General features: G+C 49.5%; 1 protein-coding gene across 1 annotated transcript in view; it reads left to right on the plus strand.

Annotated features, from left to right (window-relative positions):
• PRRX1 (paired related homeobox 1) overlaps positions 1–10354 on the plus strand; it is a 39366-nt gene extending 29012 nt beyond the window's left edge. Inside the window, exons 2-4 of the mRNA XM_030953121.1 lie at positions 2669–2844; positions 3801–3982; positions 9284–10354. Coding sequence (XP_030808981.1) covers positions 2669–2844; positions 3801–3982; positions 9284–9422 — 497 coding nt within the window. The 3' untranslated portion in view covers positions 9423–10354. The remainder of the gene's footprint in view (positions 1–2668; positions 2845–3800; positions 3983–9283) is intronic.
• Positions 10355–10871: the final 517 nt, after the last annotated feature.

The following is a 10871-nucleotide window of genomic DNA, read 5'->3' on the forward strand; positions in this document are numbered from 1 at the left end:
TCAGTCTTTCTGTGAGGCACATTTGCAAGCTGCTCAGCTTTTGAGAACTCTGCATGTAATAAAATTTTTCTGATTAAAAGAACATTGACAAAAGACTTCTCACCTACCTAAAAATCTTTAGAGCTGTTTCCCTCTCCTCTGTATTTCTGCTGACCCCAGTCACTCGTGCTGTCAGCACTATTTAGGAATTCCATTTTTCAGGAATACCCTTTTTCAGGAATACCATTTTCCAGTGTTCAGGGTTGTTTCCTGATAAAGAAATAAATGGCAGAGAAGAAGAACCACCTTGCTGAGGTGCTGGAGGGAGCCGGGGAGCGCTGTGAGCAAGGTGACATTTGCAGGCAGGCTGGGTTCAGGTGTGTGCAGTCCCTCCTTAGCAGCACATGGCAAGACACAAGGACTGACCAACCCCGTGCTGCTCTGCATTAATATCCTGTTATTATTTTTTTTCCCTGCTACCCAAATAACTCCTGTAGAGGTTTGGATTTCGTGGTGTTCCAGAGGTGCGGCGATGGGAGATCCCAAAATTCCAGAGCTCCGTGTTGCAGGTCGTGCTTTGCTGTCACCTCCATGCATCTCCATCCTGGAAAAGGGGGATGACTGACATCCCTGCTCCGTGGCAGCCCAGGCTGGGGGTGCTTTAGCCAGCAGTGACCCAGCCATGAGTCACCCAGCACGGACACTTTCTGTCCTGGCTATTTTTGGGCTCAGTAATTACGAGGTGAGCCGTGAATCACCGGCGTCTCGCTTTACGCCGGGAGGAAACCAGGCAAATTGTGCTAACGTGCTTGGCAGGGGGAATTCATTCTTGTTCTCTGGTGTTTTACAGACTTTGGCCCTTCTTCTTGCTCCCCAGAGGGATGTGCTCACCCCTCCTCGTGTGTAGCTGTCACGCAGGGCCGAGCAAGGGCCGGACTCGTGTTCCCTGCAGCCGGGTGTTGTCTTCTGGGCAGAAATGATGCTTCAGAGGCCTGGATGGGATTCTGAAAGGGTCCCAAAGGCTTTTATTGATTTGTTCATATGCTCTGCATAGGCAGGGTTTAGGTTAGAAAATAGCATGAAGTGGGGAACTCCAAAGGAGGCCGTGTTGTCTTTGGCCTCTCCAGCAGCTGGCCTTGCGATGTTTGTGGCATCTGGAGGGACATTTGTGCCCTGAGGCTCTGTTTGCTGTGTTGTGTGGTGCTCAGCAGCACAGCAGAGCCAGGGGGAAATAGCTGACCCCTTTTAAGAAGGGTTTGGTGATGAGTCAAGAGAGGGACATGCAGGGTTTTTCTCCTTTATAGGGGATGGAGCCTGTGACGGCATTAAACCCCCCAGCAGGGAGAAATGTGTGCAGGGTGTTCTGCACAAGCAGCACTTCAATCCCATCCCTCTGAGCTGATAGATTCACCTGTAGCCCTGCTTTAATTCCTTTATATCTTTGTTTTCCTTGCACATTCCTGCCTCTGCCAGTCCCTTCCCAGCTCAGCTTTACAACTCAGCATCCCTGTTAAAAACTGGTCACCAAACACTTCTCTCAGATATGGGAAAACCAAGGGTGTGATTTTGCACCCAGGCTGGAAAGGAGCCTTTGGGGGATCATCAGGCTGTTGGAGGAGGATTAGGGATGGAGGCACTGTAAACCTGAAGGAATTTGGAAACCATGCTTTAATTTAAGAGGAATGTCCTTTTGTTCTCAAATGGATAGGCCTTGCTCCAAAGGTGTTCAGGTGCAGTAACTGGTACCAGATGGGCTGTGAAAAGCAACACAAACAGGTGGTGAGGACAACAACTGCAGACTTTAATTTCCTTGTCAGCCCCTCCCTGTGCCTTACATACCCCCTGGAGAAGAGAGGGATAAGGGGAGCTGTCATATTTGTACATGGCAAAAGGAGTGACTGTTGAGGGGGTGTTCTCCTTCTGTACATAGCAGGTCAAGCCCTGGCACTCTCAGTGGTGACACAAGGTGTGCAGGGATGAACTTAGAATATGATTCCCTAGCTTGTGCATTTTTATGGTTCAGGGATCAATACACTTTAATGCTGACATGAATATTGGCTCAGGTCTCCCCAGGGTAATGTGGATTTTTTGGTGGCACCCCACACATACTGGCATGATCCAGATGTGTTGATTAATTTCTGAGTAAATGCAAACCAGGTACAAAACAATACATGCCCTTGTGGGTGGTTGTTCAACACCTTGCTGGGCTCAGCAAGGGAAAGAGGATGCTGCAGAGGGCACAGCTGCTCCTCACTAGCAGTGTCCAAGAGTGTGCTCTTATCCCAGAGAGTTGTGTTACATCCCAGTCAGAGCAGTCCTTGGAAATCTGAAGCAGAGAGAACAGGGCTTTGTGATGCTTTGCTGTCAGAAAAGATTCTGGGATTGTGAGGAATGGGGGGAAGCATTTTGGGCTTTTTTTGCTGCTTTTTAGAGATAAGGAAGCTGAGAGCTGGGGTAGCTTAAGAGATCTGGCACAAGTCTTACACAGCGGAATTGAAAAATAAATGCTTGGGATCGGTGCACTTTCCACCTCCTCTTCATGTGGGGACTAACCCAGCATGGTTAATGTATTAAAATTGTGCAAGCCCCTTCCTAAGCCCTTTCCCTCTGTAAACCACTGAGGTCATTCACCCTGTGGCTGTGGGCTCGTGGCTTTCTCACTTTTCCCATCCCCAATTGTCTCTCGTAGATGATCAGCTGAACTCAGAAGAGAAGAAGAAAAGAAAGCAGAGGAGGAACAGGACTACCTTCAACAGCAGCCAGCTGCAGGCACTAGAGAGGGTCTTTGAGAGGACTCACTACCCCGATGCCTTCGTACGGGAGGACCTTGCACGCAGAGTCAACCTCACTGAAGCCAGAGTTCAGGTAATCCCATGATTCAGGTAATTCCCACCCAGGCACACCTCACCTGGGGGATCATCAGGCCACTCCAGCAAGGCAGCAGAAATCCTTGGGGTCTGTCTGTGTGGCACACCAGGGTCACCAAGCTCCTGGCTCCACCATGCATTGAGGGACACTGCCAGGCCTGACCTGCGCCCCATTCACCACCTGCCCACCCAGATGTGTCCATATGGCCAAGCTGTTGGATGCTCAGGCTGCTGATGTTACCTTGAGCTCTCAGCTTGCAGGCCTGCACCTTCTGCAGGTGAAAGCAGACCATGGATCACTGTGTGTTGGACAGCACTGCCAGGCCTTGCTGCCATCTCTTGTATTTGTGGGGTTCCCAGACAAAAGGAGGAATGATAAACCTGACTCCATGTTCTTAGAAGGCTAATTGATTATTTTAAAATACTACATTATATTAAAGAATTCTATACTAAAACTATACTAAAGAATACAGAAAGGACACTTACAGAAGGCTAAAAGATATTAAAAGACTTGTGACTCTTTCCAGAGCCCCGACACAGCCTGACCATAATTGGCCAATAAGTCAAAACAATTCACATGAAACCAATCAAACAACCACCTGTTGGATAAACAATCTCCAACCACATTCCAAAGCAGCAAAACACAGGAGAAACGAATGAGATAATATTGTTTTCTTTTTTTCTCTGAGGCTTCTCAGCTTCCCAGGAGAGAAATCCTGGGCAGAGATTTTCCAGAAAATATGACTGCCACAGCCATCTGCATTGGACACACTCGTGTCCCTGAGCCAGCCCCTCGCCTGAGGGCTTGGTCAGAGCAGCAGCAGGATTATCCCACCCTTAGTGTTCCCAGGGCCAGCCTGGGAAGCAGCCAGCTTTGGGGATGGGCTCCCATGGAGACGTGGCCGGTGGCAGAGCAGATGTGATGTTTGGTGGCCCTGTGCTGTCCCCCTGCAGGTGTGGTTCCAGAACAGGAGAGCCAAGTTCCGCCGGAACGAGCGCGCCATGCTGGCCAGCAAGAACGCCTCGCTGCTCAAATCCTACTCCGGGGACGTGGCGGCCGTGGAGCAGCCCATCGTACCCCGGCCCGCCCCCAGGGCCACCGACTACCTGTCCTGGGGCACCGCCTCGCCCTACAGGTGAGGGAGGGACACGGGTACCGAGGGAGGGAGGGAGTAGGTGAGTGACTGACTGTCTGTCTGACTGTCTGTCTGACTGACTGTCTGAGTGACGCCACTGCACCACCCCAAAAGCGCCCTCAGACAGCTCTGATGCACCCACACCTGGAGGATACAGCAGCCTGACCATCCCACTGGTTCTCCTCACCTGTTCCCACCCCATCTTACTGTATTTGGGTTGCCCCCAGATGTAGGAAGGGATGATGAATCTGACTCCATGTTCTCAGAAGGCTAATTTTTTATTTTATGGTCTATATTATATTAAAGAATACTAAACTAAACTATACTAAAGAATACAGAAAGGATACTTACAGGAGGCTAAAAGATAATAACGAAAAGTCGTGATTCTTTCCAGAGCCCTGATACAGCTGGACCCTCATTGGCCAATAAGTCACAACAATTCACATGAAACCAATGAAACAATCACCTGTTGGTAAACAATGTCCAAACACATTCCAAAAGAGCAAAACACAGGAGAAGCAAATCAGATAATTATTGTTTTCCTTTTTATCTGAGGCTTCTCAGCTTCCCAGGGGAAAATCCTGGGTGAAGGAATTTTTCAGAAAATATGACAGTGACACCATCTCATTGCCAGTTTTGCAGTGTGGTCCCAGCTCGGTGTTGTTGTGTCTTTCTGGCAGCTTCTGGGGGTCTCTCTCTGCAATTCAGGGAGTTTCTAGAGAGGCTTAGTTAGAAATGCATGGAAACAGAAGGTTTTCCCCAGTGCATTGGGTTTATAGCAAGGAGGAAACCTTTCCATGGGACACAGATCCAGGGAAAGGGGGCTCAGAGCACTTGGGGAGGCTCAGCCAGCACTCAGTGGCCAGAAGAGGGAGTTCTGTGGCTGTCCCTCTGCTGGGGATGGCAGCAAGGGCTGGGAGCTCACTCCATCCCCTGGAGCTCTCAGCACCGGGCAGGTGAGCAGATCCTTTCATTGCCTGAGCACAAGGGTGTGTGTGAACACTGCACTGTGGTCAGCCTGCAGGAAGGGCCAGGTGACAGACTGGTGCTCAGTGTCCATCCCCTGTGCTCAGTGCTGCTCAGGGGATGGCAGGAAGGGAGCAGGGATGTGGCAAGCCCAGCCTCAGAGGGTCTGGGATGTGTGTGCACATCACAGTGCTGCCTGTCCTCTCTGTGCCACTGCTGGCTCTGCAGGAGCTGGGTGTGGACACGAGCTCCACAGGATGTGTTGGTTTGTGGGGAGCCAGCTGGGTTAAAAAGGAGGTTGGAGGGTGGTTTTTAGCACAGTGGCTTCATTGTTGGTCAGGACCATGAAGCCTTTGGCTGGATTTCTTCCTGTTCATCTGGCCTGGTCACTGCCAGCTTCCCACTGCCCTCCAGGAGCCACACCGTGCTCAGGACCTCTCTTGCTGGGTCACCTGGACCCTCTTTTTGCTCCAAGCATTGTTTGCATAGCAAGAACTGCAAACACATGGTCTGGTCTTCCTGCTTGTTGCTTCAGGTCTGGGGGGTCCTCCTAATCCACCCTGTGTGTCCAGAACAAGTCATAGACCCACCCACTGCAGATATGGAAAAGGATGCTCTTGGTGGCCACCAGCTTCACCTTAGGAATGGCCATTATCTTTTGGGGTTTTTTTTGGTGACTCCTGGCTGTCAAAATCCCTCTTTTATGGATTAAGGCTTTCCCCCTGTGCAGTGTTCCTTGCTGTAGCATTCTGGGGAGGTGAGATCAGAGAAGGGAAGGGAGTGAGTTCCTTCCCCAGCCCAGTGGGGCTGCACTGGTCACAGTACCAGATCCCTACTCAATGCTCATGGCTTATCTCCACCTCTCACACTTTTAAAAAGAGATCATCCTTCCTTGAGATAATGTTTACACAGGGGGCTTCATAATCACTGCTAGGAGAACATAAACCAGGAGATTCATAGTCACTGCTGTGAGAACCTAAACTAGGAGATCCATAATCACTGCTGGGAGAACATGAACTAGGAGATCCATAGTCACTGCTAGGAGAACATAAACCAGGAGATTCATAATCACTGCTGGGAGAACATAAACCAGGAGATTCATAATCACTGCTAGGAGAACCTGAACTAGGAGATTCATAATCACTGCTAGGAGAACATCAACTAGGAGATTCATAATCACTGCTAGGAGAAGCCCCTGCAAAGGTAACTCCCAAGGGCACATGGGAAGGGCTGTCTGAGGTCACCTGCAGCATCTGGAATGTGCTAATGAGAACAGGGAAGAAGGGACAGCCTCGGGGATGGTTTCCAGCCTTAGGGTGGTTTTCCAGCCTTAGGGGTGGTTTTCCAGCCGTAGGGATGGTTTTCCAGCCTTAGGGATGGGTTTCCAGCCTCAGGGATGGTTTTCCAGCCTTAGGGTTGGTTTTCCAGCCTTAGGGATGGTTTTCCAGCCTTAGGGATGGGTTTCCAGCCTCGGATGGTTTTCCAGCCATAGGGATGGGTTTCCAGCCTCAGGGGTGATTTTCCAGCCTCGGGGATGGGTTTCCAGCCATAGGGATGGTTTTCCAGCCCCTCAGCTCCAGGCTGTGCCCATCCAGGATGCAGACACACCTTCCCCTTGTCTTGTCTGCAGCCAAGATGTTTCAGCAGAGGCGTTTATTTGCAGCTTCCACCTCAGAGCAGGCTGCAGTGGCACCCTCCCACTGCCCTGCACTGGCAGAGGAGCAGAGCAGCTGCTTTGCACACTCTGGGGTGCCCAGGACCCTCAGACACTCCGTGCTCCCCTGGGTTTCTGATCCTTCTGCTCCTCTCTTGGCAATCACACTCATCTGAAAGGGTCTCAGCCCCATTAAAGCTTTGCAGTAAGGTCGTGCAGATATTCGAACAGTGAAACCCTGCAGCCATGTGGAGTGTTTGCATGGCCCCCTGCCCCCTCCCCATCTTCCCAGCAGTGCTGGAGCAGCCCCTGATCAGCAGCCACTCTTGGGGAGGGCCCAGAGCAGCGTGGCCAGGGCTGGTTTCCCTCTCAGATCTGGGAAAAGTTTTCAGTCCCTGTGTTTGTTCTCCAAATACACTCGGCCACAGGTCAACCAAAGCTATTTGCAGATCTCTGTCTCACAGACAGCCAAGTGGATACTATGCTTTTTTCCTTTTTGAAGTTGAGAAATGTTTTACTTAGGCATTTTTTAGCCTAGGTTCCTAAGAAAACAAGACTGGCAGCCCACACTTCCCACTCCAGCAACCTTTGGCTCCACGGGCCACTGAAAACCGTATTTGAAGGATTTTAGGCCTCAGAAACATGATGCTCCTCTGTGTTTCATGAAAGCAGACAGCTCAGTGGAGGAAGGAGATTTTTCTCTGCCTGAATGGGGTGGAGGGAGGGGGCAGCAGGGTGACTTCAATCCTTGTTAGACCCTGGAGAGTCTCTGGAGCAGCCCTCAGGCTGTTCTGGTGCTTGGACACAGCCTTCTTGTGCACTGCTCCTGCTGGAGTAACCTGATGAAAGGAAGCACTTCTAGAGATTGTTGGTTTAGCAGGGATTTCACTTGGCATCAGTAACTGAAACCACCTTCCCCGCACCTCTGGGGAGCTCCCAGAGGCTCCCTGGAGTTTCAGCCCAGACTGGGCCGACAAACTGGTTTAGAATGGGGACAGTTTGCAGCCCTGACTGGAAACTCCTATTTTATCCAGTTTAGGGTGCCCTTGAAGGTCTCCACATTTCTTCCAGCTCTGAAACATGGGAGAGGTGCACCCTGTGGAAGCAGATGGGCATGGGGGATTAACTGGAGACCTTGTGGAGCTTTGCACCTTCCTGCAGGCAGCACTTGGGGGTGAGGAGAGCAACCAGCCCAGCCATGGAGAGGGAATGAGGGGGAGCAGCTGGTTCAGAAGAGCTCCAGAAACAGCACATCCACATGTTCTGGATGCTGGTGAAATGCAGATATTCCCTGCTCTGGATCTCCTGCAGACCAAGGGTTCACACAGCACTGGGTGGCAGATAAACTCCTGGCAGATAACCTCCCAGAAGGTCAGAAATACTTCTGGAATACTCCAGAAATGCTTTCTGACCTTCTGGGAGGTCAGAAATACCAGCAGCACCTCGGGGTGAGCAGGCACAGCTCCAGCCTGGGTCTGTGCAGCAGTGCCCCTGTGCCTGCAAGGGAGATTTGCTGGTTGCATTTCCAGTGGTGGAGATCAGTGCTGGAACGATTTAAAAAATAAAATAACATAAAAAATAAAATAAAATAAAATAAAAAAAATAAAATAAAATAAAATAAAATAAAATAAAATAAAATAAAATAAAATAAAATAAAATAAAATAAAATAAAATAAAATAAAATAAAGGAAAAGACGAAAAGGCAAAAAAAATCCCAGCCCATCTTGGTGGTTTGGTGTGTGGATGGAGCAGAGCATTTCCCAGAGCCTCAGCTGTGACCAACAGGGCAGGCAGATGGGAAAGGTCAGCAGCAGAGCTGAGCTGGCCTCCAGCAGAGCATTTGGGGGTTCCTCCTGAGCATCCTGTGTTAAATGGGCACCTCCACTTCATGTGGTGCTTCTCAGCTGGTTGTGATCTGTGGGCCATGCAAAGGAAATGCAGCAGCTTTGGGGTTTTGGGGAGTTGGCAGGGGGAGCTGCTTTTCACAGAAACCCAAGGGACACATGGATTAAACAAGTTTTCCAGTGGTCTGGAAAGCAGCTTTGCAGATTTTTTGGTAGGATAAGAAAGGAGTTGGAGATCTTTGTTCAGGCTCTGCTGTCAGAAGTGATGTTTTTCATGAATAAAGTTGCAGTTTGAAGGGAGAAAAAGTGGTTTATGTTTTGGGTTTTTTCCTTCAGCCTTTAGGACATGCTCTTTATAATCAGCTGAAGTTTTGAGGGGGGAAAAAATGTGGAAATTTTCATTCCAAAAGGCTGAAACAAGAAAACATCCCAATTGTTGAAAGGGGTTTTTCCCAGAGTGTTGCTTTAATGTAACATGTGTTTCAGAAGTGACGTGATTTCACAGGCTGTAAAACCAGCAATTGGTCTCATCAAAAAGACACTGCTTCCACTGGGAATACTTTTAAGGACAATGGTCTAACTGGCAGGCTGACCTCATTGCAAACCTTTTTTTGGGTTAGAAAATAGGAAGTGGAAATTTTTCCCGTTGACTTCAACCAGCTTTGGTGCTGGGTGAGTGAAGAGCAGCGGAAAGATTTGCTCAATAAAGAGGAGTGGTAATTCCCTGCTGACACCACAGCAGGATTACATCCCACAGGTATGGAAAAAAACAGGATTTAGGCTCTGCTGTGGTTTGGAGGCCACGTCTGACGTGATGTTTCTCTTTCCATCCCTCAGTGCCATGGCCACCTACTCTGCCACGTGTACCAACGCCAGCCCAGCACAGGGCATGAACATGGCCAACAGTATTGCCAACCTGAGACTGAAGGCAAAGGAATATAGTTTACAGAGGAATCAGGTGCCCACAGTCAATTAACAGCTGGGGGCAGCTGCCTTGCAGAAGGAGAAGACACAACAGCACCTGTCCTGCTTTGCAACTTGTCTGTGCTGAAAAAAAAATAAAAGAAAATAGAACAACAGCAACAACAACAACAAAAAACGCCATAAAAATAAAAGAGAAAAAAAAAAGAAAAAAAAGAAAAGGAAAAAAAGCCAACCCTCACCCAGAACTGAACACAGGGAGCAAACAGAACCTGTGAGTGATCAGGTTCCTCCTTCCTTTTGGGATAATGCCACCATTTTTTATTTTCTTGTTATCGTCGGGTTTATTGCTTCTGCTCAATATACTGCGAGCTTCTTCAGTAAAGGACAGTCTCACCCTTGCTGGTTTCCATTTTTGTGAGGGACTGCAAAGAGAAACCTCTGCCAGTGTCAGCCCACGGAGCAGTCCCAGCCCCAGCACGCTGAGATCCAAAGCTTGCTCATCTCCCCGCTGCCCCAGCTCACCCTAGAAGAAGAAGAATTTGTTTGGTCACCGATTTCGATTATACCCACCCCACCCTCGTCCCTCCAGCCCCTTGTGCCACAGAGGCAGCACGTTCCTCTCAGCCTGCCAGAAGCCCATTTAGTGCAGCAAGATGGATTCCTGCTGGCTGAGCTGCCTGGAAAACCTCCCTGGGCTCTGCAGAGCTCCATTGCTTTGCTGAGTATTCCCTGCACTGCTGCCTCAAAAAGCCAAAGAAGAGAGCAAAGCCAACGTGGGTGTGTGAGCAGGGGGATCGCTCTGTAGTGCCAAGATCAGGACTGTCAGGACACTCCTTCCTATGCCTTACAGTTTGTGCCACAGGGAAAGGCATTGTCCAGATGCATTTGTTTTATATATACTGTATATATTTATATATATAAGATAATACATGCAAGCTTGGTTGGTGTTTTTTATTAAACAAAATAAAACCCGTTGAAAACGTTCAGGATGTTTGTGCTGCATCCAGGTGGAGCTGTGCATTGAAATTCCAGCCACAGCCTCTCTCAGCCTTGGCAGAGCTCTGGGAAAGGCAGCTCATGAGAGTTTCCATTAGGAACCCTGAAGAAGTGGTGCTGGAGGGAGTCACTCTCCTTTTTGCAGGTTTTCCCCATGGGCAGCTGCACAGAACACAACAAGGGTCTCCTCTGCTGGTTCATGTGGCTTTTGGGATACCCCAGGGAAATCCCTCTGGGCACAAGTGATGTCTCAGCAGGGAGCATCCCACCAGAGATCCCTTAACATGCTCAGTAAGGCTTGTCCCATAACCTTAACCATTTCCCCTGCCTGCTCTCCTCCCTCTGGGCTCTGGAGACCTAATTAGCAGCTAATTAATTTATCTCCACGAAGAGTAGAGGAGATGCAGCCCAGAAGGCATTTCATCCACACAAACATCCTGAGGAAATCAGGATCTTCCTCACTGCTGGTGATGCTGCCTCTCATGTTTGGGGGAGGAGGGGCTGA

Source organism: Camarhynchus parvulus, chromosome 8, assembly GCF_901933205.1.
Source record: "Camarhynchus parvulus chromosome 8, STF_HiC, whole genome shotgun sequence".
Taxonomy (NCBI): domain Eukaryota; kingdom Metazoa; phylum Chordata; class Aves; order Passeriformes; family Thraupidae; genus Camarhynchus; species Camarhynchus parvulus.